The sequence below is a fragment of the Xyrauchen texanus genome, chromosome 35 (assembly GCF_025860055.1).
Source record: "Xyrauchen texanus isolate HMW12.3.18 chromosome 35, RBS_HiC_50CHRs, whole genome shotgun sequence".
In the NCBI taxonomy this organism is placed as follows: Eukaryota; Metazoa; Chordata; class Actinopteri; order Cypriniformes; family Catostomidae; genus Xyrauchen; species Xyrauchen texanus.
The window spans coordinates 19,460,079-19,476,738 of record NC_068310.1 but is presented as its reverse complement, the minus strand read 5'-3'; the positions used below and the strand labels follow the sequence as shown (position 1 = coordinate 19,476,738).

Below are 16,660 nucleotides of genomic sequence, written 5' to 3'. Positions count from 1 at the left end.
ATCCATTTACTTCCATTGTAAGAGCCTCACTGTAACCCAGATTTTTCAGAGAGACGAGTCGAAATTCTTTTCTGTGGTAATCAACATTAACACAATACCACAAAAGATGTCGATTGAGCTTAATTTATTGAAACTGGAATATTCCTCTAAACATGGAAATCACCTACAATGCTTCTTTTGATATAATTAGTAAATACGATGTCAAGAGTCACTGAAGTTATTTGGAAGGACAAAATTACGTTTCACGTTTCCCAGACCACATACGATTCTTAGAAATGCAGTAGAACCAAACTGCTTTGGAAATATGTTAGTACCATATGGTTGTATACAAGACTGAAAATACTGCACAGTTTGCCCAAAAAAAAAAAAAGAAACAAACTGAGTCAGAATGCTTTTGATCTGAACAGAAGTTAGATGAACCTTCACAGGAGGGGAATTTCCTCCTGCATAGTTCAGAGGCCACAGTGACGGTATGCTGACATTCACCACACTTAATGTCAGTACTTTTCTCTGCCTGCGCTGCCTAAGGTCTCTTTCCCTGTCACACTTTCCATTTTATTTGAGAACTATGTGCAATCTCTTTGTCGTCAAGATCTATGCCATATTCCACACACTCATCAATTATTGTACTTTTATTAAGAAAAAATAACAAAATATACACTGTTGTGACAAAATGAGTGTGAAATAATACTTAATGTAAAATAGACTCAGAACTAATTATCTTTAGTGCCTGTGTTTATTCTAGCACCAGTGTTTATCCTGAAAACCAGTAGAGTACCTTTATAAGTCCATACATACATTAAATATTTAGCATTTTTTTAGATTAAAATATGAAAGGTTCAATTGCTCTTTAAATATTCACATTTGTACAGTATAGTGGTAACTCAAAGGCTGTGAACAAGAACCAAATAATATGGATTTGTTTAACATTGTGCAATCTTTATGCAATATTTAACTACGACTGACAGTTTCATGTCAATTAAACAAGAGCACAAACGTCTGCAATACAGAATTCTCTGTAAATGATTCCACAATTCAGCTTCAGCTCTCACACATAAGCGATCAAGTCAAGGTGAGGCTGTTTTCATGCTCTCTTGCAGTTGCTCTAGCTTGTTTTGAAGTTCCTGGGCACACCCTGACAGGTTCATGTAGTGTAATGTTGAGTAGATATTCTCCAGCTTTGCTCCACTGCTCTGGCTCCACAGACGTAGTATTTGGTACTGCTTTTCTAGATAGAACGGGCCTGTCTCCAGTTCAATCCGTTCCATCTGATCATCTGTCATGGAAAGAAGCCGCAGAAACTCCTTCCAGCGTTGTACAGGGATTTCTCTGATAATCGTGTAGAGCACAGGTGCTGGCCAAGACTCCTTCTGCAGCACCTGCACGACTGGGGGAAAGCATTTTGGATATGACTGTTAGATTTAGATGTATTGGTGTAACCAGTACAAAATGGTTTTATGTGTTATATTACCTTGGCATTAATAAAACTAGATAAAAGTGCTTAATAGTGCATTTTCTCTTTTGCTTTTGGAACAAATAGGAGTGCAAAAATAATATATGATATGGTCTCACAATTACTGCTATAAATGTACACTGTTATAGTTTTCTTCTGAGTTCCAAACCCAGAAATGTGAAAAGAGTCCATACAATGTGAGGCAAGCTCCCATATTAAGCATTAGGCCTTTTTTAGTGGTGCCTAAGCATCTCAGATAAAAGGGGAATAGTATGTGATGTGTGAACCAATACAAAAATCCCTTGCACTCTGAAAATGTGCTCCTATAATCACTATTTAATCTGCAAATTTTAATGTTGCCCTTCCAACTGGGGTTAAGTGGCTCCGGCATATACCTTCAAAAGTGCTAACGTGTGAGGGTTATTTGAATTTCAAGCCTATTGCCTTATCTGATTAGACAATTCTAAGAAGTTCTTTAATCGTGATTTTGATCACCTTGCCTCCAGGTTTAGCATAAAACTTCACATACGCCTACATGATTGGTTAATAGATAAGGCACAAAGATAACAAAAAGAGTAGAAATGTAATTCAGAGTTCCCTGTAAATAAATACAAAATCCAGCTGCAATTTTGCAACTTATGAAAATAATTTCAATATCATTGTAAGATTCAGACACTTTAAAAACAGAGAATACACCTTATAGGTGCAGTCATTATTTTCCTTACTATCTGCTAAACTTTTAAAAAGAAAGAAAAGTACTTTTGAAAAATATGTCCAAAATCATGTACACTCACATAAGATGAAAACTGTAGTCATATCAGAGCTGCTTTATTCTACATAAGGTGCTGGATACACATTCATGAGCGAATGTTGAAATCGCATATTACTTGCTTTATCTCGATAATCCCCTGTACTAGGACACTTTCATTTGTGGAATAAATTAAGTATTACTGAGTGCACTTTTAAATTGATATATATGCGTAATTACATTTTGGGTCTCCAGTTGCAATCAAAGGAGCCATGATGCTCTGCCAATCTCCACTAAAGAGGCTGTGTGGGTAGCTGGTCACTGGAGACCCCGAGCAAGCTTTGATGATGGTTTCATTGCAGGCTGTGACATTCCTCACCTTTAGGTACAAACAAATGTTAACAAGTAAAAAAAAGTATGCCTGATGAAATGATATACTGTAAATAATTCTAAACAAAATATTCACCCTGTCATTTAATTTTATTTAACACAGAAAACAATTATTACAGGAAATACAAACCGTTGTTATGGGAATGTTGATTAGGTTATTTGAATGATCTTCTGCAACAGAGAAACAAAAATTGACCACACACCTCAAATATAACCATATTCAGATTTCTTAAATCAATTTCCAATTTCAGGAAAGTAATACATCTCAAACCACAGAATTAAAAGAAAAAGTTAAGCCGCTTCAGTTTGAAATGAGAGAAGCCCCCATTAAAGACAAAACATGTGCTTTATTTCAACCAAATCAAATGCATTTAGGTATACAGTATGTACCTGGTTGAATACGAATATTTGGATGCATGCCAACATGCAAGTGTTTTGGTTGGCAGCAAAGACATCTTTTTCTACAGACCCAGATTAAAAAAAGACAGAAAAGACCACCCAATACGACCACAATGATCAAAGACACCAGCAAGAGCTGGTCAGGATGAGAGGCCAAACCTAAAAAATCTAAATAAACAATGTATATAACACAGTGTGACAAATTTAATAAAAAGAAATAACAGGAACTGTGATAAAGGGAATTAATAAATATTCAAAAGGTATTAAATGTGTTTCTAGCGATTAAAGAGTTTCATTTATCAGTATTTTGTATTTCAATAATATATAAAAATTACCTTGTGATCCACTGTTAATCGTGGTACAAAAAGATTTACAAGCCTCGTTCTTGCAGTGAAATCTGAAATAAATTATATCAATCAACAGAAAATGTATACTGATAATTGGTTTGATATTCAAGATATTTTGGCTTAAAACAGTTTCAGTTAGACGGATTCTTCTAGCAGAAATATTGTTAACATTTTACAATAAGGTTCTATTTGTTAACATTAGTCATTTTTAAAGTGAATGAAAATGAAATTAAAATGTACTCACCCTCATGCCATCCCAGATTTGTATGACTTTCTTTCTTCTGTTAAACACAAATGAAGATTTTTAGGGTCGTTTCAATGCAAGTAAATGGTGGCCAGATCTTTGAAGCTCCAAAAGGAGCTAAAGTCAGCATTAAGGACTCTAGTGCTTTAATATATTTAATATATTTCTTCTGAAGTAGATCCATATCCATATTGGTTTTGGGTAAGATCAGATCAAAATATAACACATTTTTCACTGTTCATCTTGCCATTGCAGTTTCTAGGCACAATCATGATTTCAAGCTTGATTACACTTCTGGAACACTTCAGAAGACATTGATTTAACCACTGGAGTTTGATGGATTATCTATATGCTGTCTTCATCTGCTTTTTTGAGCATCAAAGAGCTGGCCACCATTCACTTGCATTGCAAAGACCTGCAGAGCTGAAAATATTCTTCTAAAAATCTTCATTTGTGTTCTGCCTAAGAAAGAAAGTCATACACATCTTAGATGGGGTGAGTAAATGATGAGTGAATTTTAATTTTTGGGTGAACTATCCATTTAACATTAGATCTCATGAACCAACAATGTTTTTACAGCATTTATTAATCTTGGTTAATTCTCACTGATAAAAATGTAATTGTTCATTGTCAGTGAATATGCATTATGAGCATTACCAACTTTTAATTTAAAACGAGAAGTATTAGTGAATGTTGAAATTAACATTAACCAAGATTAATAAGTGCTGGAAAAGTATTGGTCATATTAACTAATGTATTTAACTCATTTTAACAAATATAACCTTACTTGTATAGTATTACGGAAATATTTCACATTTACTGTAATCCAAGCTACTTTGGTGGCAAATGTCTGCAAACCATAACTGTATAAAATACCTACCAATATATTTAACACATAAACATTTTCACAAGCTTTATTATAAAACAATTCTTCCTTATCTTATTGTGTTTTGGAAACTGATGTTATCAGTAGCTAATATCTTGTGTGAACAACACTTCGAAGGGACAATCAGAAATGCAGGACATACTGAAGATTATGCTAAACCTTATGCACAGGAAACCGCACAACCTAGTAACCTACATGCTAAAAGACTTGAATAATCAAATCAAACCTTTTAAAGATGCTCAGGGAAAAAAGATGCATCAATTTTAAATCCACATACTTTAAACAGTCTTGGCATTTTTCACCATTCGGAAAATAGCCATTTTCACAAGCTGCTGGTGTGGTTGTAATTCTCTGTTGTTGGTTGCATTTCTCTCCACAGTTTAAACCTGAGTGACAGATAAAAGGAAGAATTAGTGGATTCAGTCACAGCTTTCAGATCACAAGAGGTTCCGCTCTGCTTATAAAAATTAAATCATCATCTGTGTCCCACAGCCTTTGCACCATAAGACAACATAAAAACTTAAAGTTTGGCTTCTTTTAAAATATAGTTACTCTAAACATGTATGATTTCCTTTCCTTGTGGAAATTATGACAGAAATTTTCATTATTGGGTGAACTAACCCTTAAATGATACTTACATTCTGTGCAGTTTCTGCATATATTGCAGGGTTTACAGATGTCAGGATCACTTTTGTAATAACCAGGTTTACATCCACAGACTCTGTCCTGTTTTGTTGTACAGGGCCTATCCTCTACTTGATTAGCTGTAAAAACATTCAGCTTTACTGGCCATTTCGCTGCAATTATATACATTACAAATACGCATAATTCTAGTCTTTTCTGATGTTTCACTTACCAGCAAAATCACATTGAGTACATGTTTTACAGCCACTATGAGTGTTTCGAAAGGCAGTATAATCAGTACCGTTCTCGCACTCTGAACAGTCATGTCCTTTTTTGTAAAATCCTGTTGGAGATGTCAAAATAATCACATAAAATACTTTCATTTATGTTACATTTTTCTCAACAAATGTGTTTTATATTTATGATCAGGAGACCTGTTAGTCATGTTTCAGTGGTTTTATTGTGACTTCATTGAGTCAAAGGAAGACCTATGTATTTACCTGCTTCACACATTCCATTACATTGGTGTTGAGAGGCTAGAAACAGTATGATTACCTGCAATGAAGACACAATGAACTCAACTGCCATCAAATAAATTAATAAAAACATAAATGCCTAGTTCATTTTCAAATAAAATCTTTCTTAGACACTTCCTCAGGAAAGCCTTTGACATAAAACCCTTTAGATGTATTTCTTTGAAAAATGATGGCTTTGCAGTCTGATTTCAAGGTTTTATATGTATTTAAATGTGAGTTTGATGAGAAAAATGTTGTTCATTTGTCTCATTTCAAGGTCGACCATTTACCATATCAGCTTGCAATTCTAATTGACTTTTAAAAAATATTTAAAACATTTAAATTTCCCCAAAGCACAATTTTTAATATAGCAGCAATTTGAAAGAGAGAGAATGAAGCCCATGAAAAGTCAGGCAAAAGTGGAATTCATTCTCATACCAAACAAAGTTTAAAACGCTTTTGATCTGAGTCACGTGATGCCATGCAAAGATCGGACGTGTGAACAGCGAGCTCTGTGCACTTTGCTAGTTTTAACACTTTTAATGACAGTTCTAGGAGGACAATATGTAAAAGAATTTAAAATCCTTGTGCTCTGTACACTTACGTGCTCAAGCTGACACCCCCGAGAAGGCCCCAAGCCATGGAGTTGATTTAGTCGAAGAAGTGCGGGAAATGCGGCAAGAGATGTTGAACATATCGGCAATGCTGAAAAAGGTCATTGCTGACTTGGAGGATCTTGCAGTGATATGTCGATCGATTACTGCTATTGAGACGGAATTCTCTGAGATGATTACAAGAGTGGGGGATGTTGAGAAATGGATCGATTATCAGGAGTCATCAGAGAGGGAATTATCTGCTAATCCACTAGTGACCAAGGTGGATTTGGAGAGTGTCTGGGAGAATGAGAGGCGAGGAGTAAAGGAAGGCTTTCTTGGAAAAACTACAGCATTTTCTTGTTCGACAAGAGAGAAACGTGATCGATTCAAGGAATGCAAGAAACTTTTACATCAATGGAAGTTTGCTTTTGCAATGATATTCCCGGCCAAATTGAAAATAGATGCTATGGATGGCCGTAAAACATTCACATGCCCACAGCAAGCGATGTCCTTCATAAAGTCAATGGAGTGAGTAAGTTATCTTGTGGTACACAAGCTGCAGCCGAGTGGACCGACACACTGAACATTCACCTGACTGTTTGATGTAACTGAACACCTTTTTTTGTGTTGTTTCCACCTAGTGGCTGGAGTTTGTTTTGTGGAGTAACACTCCTTCGGGACAGTTTTGTGGATGAATCTGCACGCTCTGTGCTTATGCCTCCTATTGAGACGGACTCAAGATGGGAAGACGGACTCAAGCTGGCGCCGAGTATGGCTGCTGCGTTGCGAGCGCCGACACAACACTGCAGTTTATTGTTTGTTTTGTTTACAGTTTTTAGTTTTTTTGTCTTGGATGTTGTCTGCCTTATTGTATATAACAGACAAACGCTTTTGGACATTGGTTCTACAATTACACACCATAAACCGGACTTCTAATTCCTCAATGCCGACCCGCTGTTTACAAACACGCCAGTGGAGCCCTTTGTCTGGGCTGCCCGGCCGCGGAAACGCAGAAGGAAAAGGGGAAAAAGAGCCGGCGTTCTCGTCAGAGTAAGACGTTGAGCAAATTGACCCCCGCTACCCAGTATACTACTGGCAAATGTTCAGTCTCTGGACAACAAGCTCTGCGAGCTGAGAGCGAGGATCTCTTTCCAACGAGAGACGAGGGACTGCTGCGTTATTTGCCTTACAGAAACCTGGCTGGCTGCGGAGATTCCAGACTCTGCCATCGAACCCGAGGGGTTCTCCGTGCAGCGAGCGGACAGAGCGAAAGACCTCTCAGGTAAAAGCAGAGGTGGTGGTGTATGTTTTATGATCAACAAATCATGGTGTGATCAGAGGAACGTACAAGTCTTTTCGAAAAATCTCATGCTTCTGTGTCGACTATTCTGGCTACCGAGGGAATTCACAGCGGTCATTATTACAGCTGTGTACATCCCTCCACAAGCCGATCAGTGCAGCCAAACGCCAGTACAGGCACAAAATTTAAGGACAGTTCAACACCACTGACTCCGAAGTATGTGGCAGGAAATTAACATCATCACGGACTACAAAGGGAATAAAAACTCCACCGTGAACCCCGCTGCCTCTCTCCCGGATGAGCTTAATACATTTTATGCTAGTTTCGAGGACAATAACACTGCCATCGCGGAGAAGGCACTCACGGCTGACGCTACAGATGATGGTTCACTCTCCGTCTCTGTTGCGGATGTAACCCGATCCTTCTGATGGGTGAACATCCATAAAGCCACGGGTCCAGAAGGCATTCTGGGCTGCGTCATCAGAGCGTGCGCAAACCAACTGGCTGGTATTTTTACAAACATTTTCAACCTGTCCCTCTCACTGTCTGTAGTCCCCACATGCTTCAAAATGTCAACCACTGTGCCTGTACCGAAGCAAGCAAAAATCACTTGTTTAAATGACTGGCGCCCTGTTGCTCTGACCCCCATCATCAGCAAATGCTTTGAGAGGTTAATCAGAGATCACATGTGCTCTGTGCTGCCCACGTCTTTGGACCCATTGCAGTTTGCCTACTGAAACAACCGCTCCACTGATGATGCCATTGCATCTACAATACACACTGCTCTCTCCCACCTTTAAAAAAGGAACATATATGTGAGAATGCTGTTTGTAGACTACAGCTCAGCATTCAACACCATAGGGCCCTCCAAGCTTGATTTGAAACTCCGGGCTCTGGGCTTAAACAGCTCGCTGTGCAGCTGGATCCTGGACTTCCTGTGAGGCAGATGTCAGGTGGTTAGAATGGGCAACAACATCTCCTCATCACTGACCCTCAACACTGGAGCCCCGCAGGGCTGTGTTCTCAGCCCACTCCTGTATTCCCTGTACACACATGACTGTGTGGCAACACGTAGCTGCAATGCCATCATTAAGTTTGCTGACGATACGACTGTGGTATGTCTGATCACAGACAATGATGAAACAGCCTACAGAGAGGAGGTGCACACTCTGACACGCTGGTGTCAGGAGCACAACCTCTCCCTCAACGTCAGTAAAACCAAGGAGCTTGTGATGGACTTCAGGAAGAAAGATAGAGAACACAAGCCTATCCACACTGAGGCCATTGTAAAGAAGGATCACCAGCGCCTCAGGAAGTTTGGAATGAACCATCACATCCTCACACGGTTCTACACCAGTACTGTAGAGAGCATCCTGACTGGCTGCATCACCGCCTGGTACGGCAATAGCACCGCCCACAACCGCAAAGCCCTGCAAAGGGTGGTGCGAACTGCCAGACACATCATCGGAGGTGAGCTTCCCTCCCTCCAGGACATATATAACAGGTGGTGTGTGAAAAAAGCTCGGAGGATCATCAGAGACTCCAGCCACCCGAGTCATTGGCTGCTCTCACTGCTAACATCAGGCAGGCGGTATCACAGCATCAGGACCCACACCAGCCGACTACATGACAGCTTCTTCCCCCAAGCAATCAGACTTTTGAACATTTGATCTCTCACGATCAGTAATAAGCACTGCACTTTATTAATCTTATATCTCACACTGGACTGTCAAATATATTCTCCTCAACACAACTACTGTATATATATATATTTTTTTATATACTCTTTATTTTTATTGTATGTGCATTCTATATTTTGTGTATTGTTTTTTGTACATTGTATATAATTATAGCAGGAAACCGATGGAGTGCGTACTCCAGGTAGGGAAGGAGGTATTGCCCCAAGTGAAGGAGTTCAAATACCTCAGGGTCTTGTTCACGAGTGAGGGGACAATGGAGCGGGAGGTTGGCCGGAGAATCGGGGCAGCGGGGCGGTATTGTCACGAAAAGAGAGCTGAGCCGAAAGTCAAAGCTCTCGATCTACCGGTCAATTTTTGTTCCTACCCTCACCTATGGTCATGAAGGCTGGGTCATGACCGAAAGAACTAGGTCGTGAATACAAGCGGCCGAAATGGGCTTCCTCAGATGGGTGGCGGGCTTCTCCCTTAGAGATAGGGTGAGGAGCTCAGTCATCCGTGAGGAGCTCGGAGTAAAGCCGTTGCTCCTTTGCGTCGAAAGGAGTCAGTTGAAGTGGTTTGGGCATCTGGTAAGGATGCCCCCTGGCCGCCTCCCTAAGGAGGTGTTTCAGGCATGTCCAGCTGGGAGGAGGCCACGGGGAAGACCCAGGATTAGGTGGAGAGATTACATCTCCAAACTGGCCTGGGAAAACCTCGGGGTCCACCAGTCAGAGCTGGTTAATGTGGCTCGGGATAGGGAAGTTTGGGGCCCCCTGCTGGAGCAGCTGCCCCCGCGACCCGACTTCGGATAAGCGGTTGAAGATGGATGGATGGATGGATGGATGTACAGTGAGGAAAATAAATATTTGAACACCCTGCTATTTTGCAAGTTCTCCCACTTGGAAATCATGGAGGGGTCTGAAATTGTCATCGTAGGTGCATGTCCACTGTGAGAGACATAATCTAAAAAAAAAAATCTAGAAATCACAATGTATGATTTTTTAACAATTTATTTGTATGATGCAGCTGCAAATACGTATTTGAACACCTGTCTATCAGCTAGAATTCTGACCCTCAAAGACCTGTTAGTCTGCCTTTAAAATGTCCACCTCCACTCCATTTATTATCCTAAATTAGATGTACCTGTTTGAGGTCGTTAGCAATAAAAACCGCTTGACTTGACTTGACTTGACTTGCATAAAGACACCTGTCCACCCCATACAATCAGTAAGAATCCAACTACTAACATGGCCAAGACCAAAGAGCTGTCCAAAGACACTAGAGACAAAATTGTACACCTCCACAAGGCTGGAAAGGGCTACGGGGAAATTGCCAAGCAGCTTGGTGAAAAAAGGTCCACTGTTGGAGCAATCATTAGAAAATGGAAGAAGCTAAACATGACTGTCCATCTCCCTCGGACTAGGGCTCCATGCAAGATCTCACCTCGTGGGGTCTCAATGATCCGAAGAAAGGTGATAAATCAGCCCAGAACTACACGGGAGGAGCTGGTTAATGACCTGAAAAGAGCTGGGACCACCGTTTCCAAGGTTACTGTTGGTAATACACTAAGACGTCATGGTTTGAAATCATGCATGGCACGGAAGGTTCCCCTGCTTAAACCAGCACATGTCAAGGCCCATCTTAAGTTTGCCAATGACCATTTGGATGATCCAGAGGAGTCATGGGAGAAAGTCATGTGGTCAGATGAGACCAAAATAGAACTTTTTGGTCATAATTCCACTAACCGTGTTTGGAGGAAGAAGAATGATGAGTACCATCCCAAGAACACCATCCCTACTGTGAAGCATGGGGGTGGTAGCATCATGCTTTGGGGGTGTTTTTCTGCACATGGGACAGGGCGACTGCACTGTATTAAGGAGAGGATGACCGGGGCCATGTATTGCGAGATTTTGGGTCGAGGCTGGGTCTTCCAACATGACAATGACCCGAAGCACACAGCCAGGATAACCAAGGAGTGGCTCTGTAAGAAGCATATCAAGGTTCTGGCGTGGCCTAGCCAGTCTCCAGACCTAAACCCAATAGAGAATCTTTGGAGGGAGCTCAAACTCTGTGTTTCTCAGCGACAGCCCAGAAACCTGACTGATCTAGAGAAGATCTGTGTGGAGGAGTGGGCCAAAATCCCTCCTGCAGTGTGCGCAAACCTGGTGAAAAACTACAGGAAACGTTTTACCTCTGTAATTGCAAACAAAGGCTACTGTACCAAATATTAACATGGATTTTCGGAGTGGTGGTGGTGTAGTGGTCTAAAGCACATAACTGGTAATCTGGTAATCAGAAGGTCGGTGGTTCAATCCCCACAGTCACCACCATTGTGTCATTGAGCAAGGCACTTAACTCCAGGTTGCTCTGGGGGGATTGTTCCTGTAATAAGGGCTCTGCAAGTCGCTTTGGATAAAAGCGTCTGCCAAACGCATAAAATGTAAATGTAAAAAAATGTAAATTTTCTCAGGTGTTCAAATACTTATTTGCAGCTGTATCATACAAATAAATAGTTAAAAAATCATACATTGTGATTTCTGGATTTTTTTTTTTAGATTATGTCTCTCACAGTGGACATGCACCTACGATGACAATTTCAGACCCCTCCATGATTTCTAAGTGGGAGAACTTGCAAAATAGCAGGGTGTTCAAATACTTATTTTCCTCACTGTATATAATTATTGTGTTGTGTAACCCGGGTTTCGGCACCAGTGTAACGGTATTCCATGGAAACGAAAGAGGAGAGAACCGGCTTGACAATATAAATCAAATTTTAATAGTAAACTTAAAAGACAACATAAACACACATGACGGTCATGTCCGTAAACGATCTCTCTCTCCCGCACGATACTCTGCAGTCGACCTTTAAACCTCAGAGGCTTGATTAGCCTAATATGGGACCGGGTGTGTATGATCACAACCCGGCCCCGCCCTCCGCCCTGCCACACTATGTATAATTATTTCCTCATTATATATTGAATTATTGTTATATGAGGGCTTTCTCAGCATATATTTGCATATGTGATTATATGCGATTAATCGCGATTAATTAATTGGTATACCATGTAATCAATTCGATTAACATTTTAATCGATTGACAGCCCTAAAAAAAATGCTTTTGATCAAGTAAGGAAGCTAGATTTCTTACAAATATATTGAATCTTAATTGTTAAATATAAATTCTAATAATCTAGTAATGTTTAATCTTTTAAACTGTAAACTGTGCCCTCATTCTCGCCCTTTAGAATTCATGCTATTTTCATACAGCCATAATACACTATGTGCAATCTAATCATTACTACATAACAAATGTCATGGCCAATGGGTCAGTAGGTACAATAAAATCACCTTACTATAAAATGTAAAAGTCACTATAAAATGTGTTTCAAAGTCAGACAGCTTTTAATGCTTTATGGTATAGACAGTGTGGTTGATTAATATACATTAATTCAGTTTCAGCTGAACTAGTCTATCCCAAAGGATGCTCTGACACTCAAAACATCAAGTAACTAAATAATATTACTGATACATTTATTCACTTTAGGTATACCTATAGAAATATAGAATTGCAGATATCGGTATCAGTGTGACAAACCGATATTGGTCCATTGTAAAATATGAACCGTTGTGTGTCATTGGCCATTGTGGCATACAGATATATCCAAAAGTATTTAGTGTCAATTAATTTTGAGCCTATGTATTTCAAGTGTGGGCAGTTCAGTTAATATATATTTATTAAGGCACAATGAATAGTCAGCTAGTCATTATCTTGCATCACCCTGAAGGAGTTTATTCTGCGATTAAAAACTGGCTGATGGCATTGTCCTGCTTATTTGTTACGAATGAGGCAGCGAGGAGAGGATCTAAATGCAGTTATCATTATTGACTAGAATACAGGCAAAACACAAAGGAAAGCCCACAATGGGGAAACAAAACATAAACTAAAACAATAGGGCAGGAGGTCACATACCAGGCTACAACATACAACGATCGACCAGGAGTGAACAAGAAACAGGGCTTAAATACACAAGGACAGGATAATACAAATGATTAACAGGTGTGAACAATGACACAAAATGGCAGTGATGACAGCAGGTGGATTCTGGGAAGTGTAGTACATTTAACAATGAAAAGTGAAACCCATGGCAGACAACAAGGGAATGGTTACATAGCCCCCCCTCAAAGGAGCGGCTTCCAGACGCTCCTCAGAGAAAAAAAATAAATGAAAAAAAAAATCGTCCAAGGAGTGAGGGGGGTGGGGGAGCAAACAGACAGACCAGAGGAGCACAAGGGGCAAACAGACAGACCACAAGGGAGTACAAGGGGAAAACAGGCAGTCCAAGGGGCACAAAGGGCAGACAGGCAGTCCAAGGAGGCACAGGGAGCAGACAGGCAGTCCAAGGAGGCACAGGGGGCAGACAGGAAGTCCAAGGGGGCACAAAGGGTAAGGACAGGTTCAGGTGGTCTGGGAGCTGGCCACCGGGCAAGGATAGGTTCAGGAGGCCTGGGAGCTGGCCACAGGGCAAGGACAGGTTTGGGGAACCTGGGAGGAGGCCACAGGACGGGAACAGGGTCAGGTGGTCTGGGAGCTGGCCACCGGGCAAGAACAGGGTCAGGAGGCCTGGGAGCTGGCCACAGGGCAAGAACAGGGTCAGGAGGCCTGGAAGGCGGCCACAGGGCAAGGACAGGTTCAGGAGGCCGAACCGTGGGAGGTGGAGCCGTTGCAGGCGGAGGCGTGGAAGTAGGCACCATAGGAGGCTCTAGAGGCGGAGACCAGGAAGGCTCTGGAAGCGGAGCCGATGGAGGTGGCACCGTAGGATGCTCCAGAAGCGAAGCCCTGGAAGGCTCGAGAGGCGGAGCCCTGGAAGGCTCGAGAGGCTCGAGAGGCGGAGCCAAGGGAGGCTCGAGAGGCGGAGCCAAGGGAGGGTCGGGAGTCTCTGGGAGAGGAGCCGTAGAAAGCTCGGGAGGCGAAGCTCTGGAAAGCTCGGGAGGCTCGGAAGGCGGAGCTCTGGAAAGCTCGGGAGGCGGAGCTCTGGAAAGCTCAGTGGGTACTGGCTCTTGGACGGTCGAGGCTACAGGCGCTGGCTCAGGGACGGTCGAGGCTACAGGCGCTGGCTCAGGGACGGTCGAGGCTACAGGCGCTGGCTCACTGACATCGGAGGCTACAGGCGCTGGCTCACTGACATCGGAGGCTACAGGCGCTGGCTCACTGACATCGGAGGCTACAGGCGCTGGCTCACTGACATCGGAGGCTACAGGCGCTGGCTCACTGACATCGGGGGCTACAGGCGCTGGCTCACTGACCTTCGGGGCTGAAGGCATTGGCTGGTTGGCCGTGGTTAGCGGAAGCTGGAGAGCAGAGGCCTTTCTTCTCCTCCTCCTCCGGGCGGATGAAGTTAGCAGCGCTGGTTCGTTGACCACGGCAGGCGTGGGGGTTGGCTCACTCACCGTGGCTGGAGAGGAAAGCCCATAGGCGGGAGCTGGGATCTGGAGAGGTGGTTCCCCGGCAGCGAACTCCTCCAAGATGAGTCCCACGTACTCTTGCCAGGTGCAGTCTCCGGTCTCCAGGAGTTCCCACCACCGGTGTTTGGGAACACCGAACCGGTACGCCACCTTCAGAGTGTGGTCATCCCAGCCGGTGCAACTGGCCACGCTGATGAAGTAGGAGAACTCCCAGACTGACAGATCCGACGAAGAATGCTGCTGGATCCATTTTAGGTCGTTCGTTCTGTTACGAATGAGGCAGCGAGGAGAGAGGATCTAAATGCAGTTATCTTTATTGACTAGAATACAGGCAAATCACAAAGGAAAGCCCGCAAAGGGGAAACAAAACATAAACTAAAACAATAGGGCAGGAGGACACATACCAGGCTACAACATACAACAATCGACCAGGAGTGAACAAGAAACAGGGCTTAAATACACAAGGACAGGATAATACAAATGATTAACAGGTGTGAACAATGAAACAAAATGGCAGTGATGACGGCAGGTGGATTCTGGGAAGTGTAGTACATTTAACAATGACAAGTGAAACCCATGGCAGACAACAAGGGAATGGTGACATTATTACATGGCTACTAACAAATTCGATAAATAAATAAATAAATAAATGGACATGAAATATGGATTTGCATTGAAATTATGTTATTATATGAGAAAAAAATATATCACAGAGTCTCTAGAAACCTCTGGTTTGCCTTGATTCTGATTAACCTGTTGGTGTTTATTTTGCAAATAACCGTCTTACTGCTCAGTTTCCCACTTCTTGTAAGACTACTTGAGAAAAATATACATGGACATGAAATATTGATTTGAGTTGAAATTATTTTATTAGCTTACTTGTAGAAGTCGCAGAGGGATACTAGAAGTACGAAAGATGACTTTCAATACACGGATGATGAAAATATCCCTTTATCCCGGATATGTGGTCATTATTCAGAAATATCAGGCCACTGCATGGATCGCGCGATTCATCAAAATGGAGTATTCCATAAATTAATATACTTTACATCAATATACTGTATGTATTTTAATTGTTTTATAAACAAACAGTAGACAGCAAAGACATCACATAGTAAGTATTAATAATGATATACTGAAACTTTACCATAGTCATGACAATTGATCTAGACTGAGAAAATCAAATTTGAGTTCACTTACCAATTCAAAACACAATGTAGACACAGTCATGGTCAGCTAATTGTTAAGTTTCAGCTCAAGAATCATGAATGATGAGCAATAATAGCATTTTAAATCATATAATTCATTGCATCTGTGCATTCAGTTAGTGCTTCACTCCGAGATGTGTTTAGACAGGAAGTTGAGTAACCAAACCAGACAGCTTTATGTGAAAGATGTAAGAAAATATGAGAAACAGGAAAGCTCGTCAGACCAACAACTTCAACAGAGCTTATATCATATATGACATATATCATATCATATCAGGTCTGTGATATGGTAATAATGACATTTTGCTCCCTTAAAGGGCACTTTCACCAAACAATGACTAGGTAAAGGCAATGGGTTAGTCTGACCACTGATGGCCATTTAAACTTTACATATTAGGAGACCAACTTGGGTCCTGATTTCTGCTGTACTAACTGTTTTGAGACCTAGTGTACCACTTTGCATGGCACTGTGCATTCTTTGTTTTAGAATCACACTTGTACTCTTCTGTCAAATTTGAGATGAAAACAATAAAAAAAAATATTTATGAAAAATATAGTAACACTAACTTCAATAAAGTAAAAATAAATAAATAAAGTTTAACATTTTTGTGAGGGATTTGGAAGGATTTTATGATATTTTGACCTACTTTAAAAGGCTCTACATTATTACATTACGCCATTCATTTTCATATAAAATAAGCGCATTTTATGTTCAATAAAAACCTTAAATTCAGTAGTAATCCTGAAGGGTAAAAGGACCCTCCATTTTCTAAAGAATGTCATGCATTTGGGTCTCTGGTAAAATCTGCTG

The 16,660-nt window shown here is 41.3% G+C and overlaps 1 protein-coding gene across 1 annotated transcript; it reads right to left on the bottom strand.

Annotated features, from left to right (window-relative positions):
* Nucleotides 1-673: 673 nt before the first annotated feature.
* On the bottom strand, nucleotides 674-15,986 carry LOC127629190 (tumor necrosis factor receptor superfamily member 25-like). Its single transcript, XM_052106298.1, has 9 exons — nucleotides 15,842-15,986; nucleotides 5,592-5,646; nucleotides 5,324-5,434; nucleotides 5,106-5,231; nucleotides 4,745-4,853; nucleotides 3,326-3,387; nucleotides 2,722-2,762; nucleotides 2,442-2,580; nucleotides 674-1,387 (listed from the first exon to the last, which is right to left on the bottom strand). Exons 1-9 carry the CDS (start codon nucleotides 15,869-15,871, stop codon nucleotides 1,068-1,070), a joined length of 993 nt encoding a protein of 330 aa, XP_051962258.1. The 5' UTR covers nucleotides 15,872-15,986; the 3' UTR covers nucleotides 674-1,067.
* Between the last annotated feature and the right edge of the window lie 674 nt (nucleotides 15,987-16,660).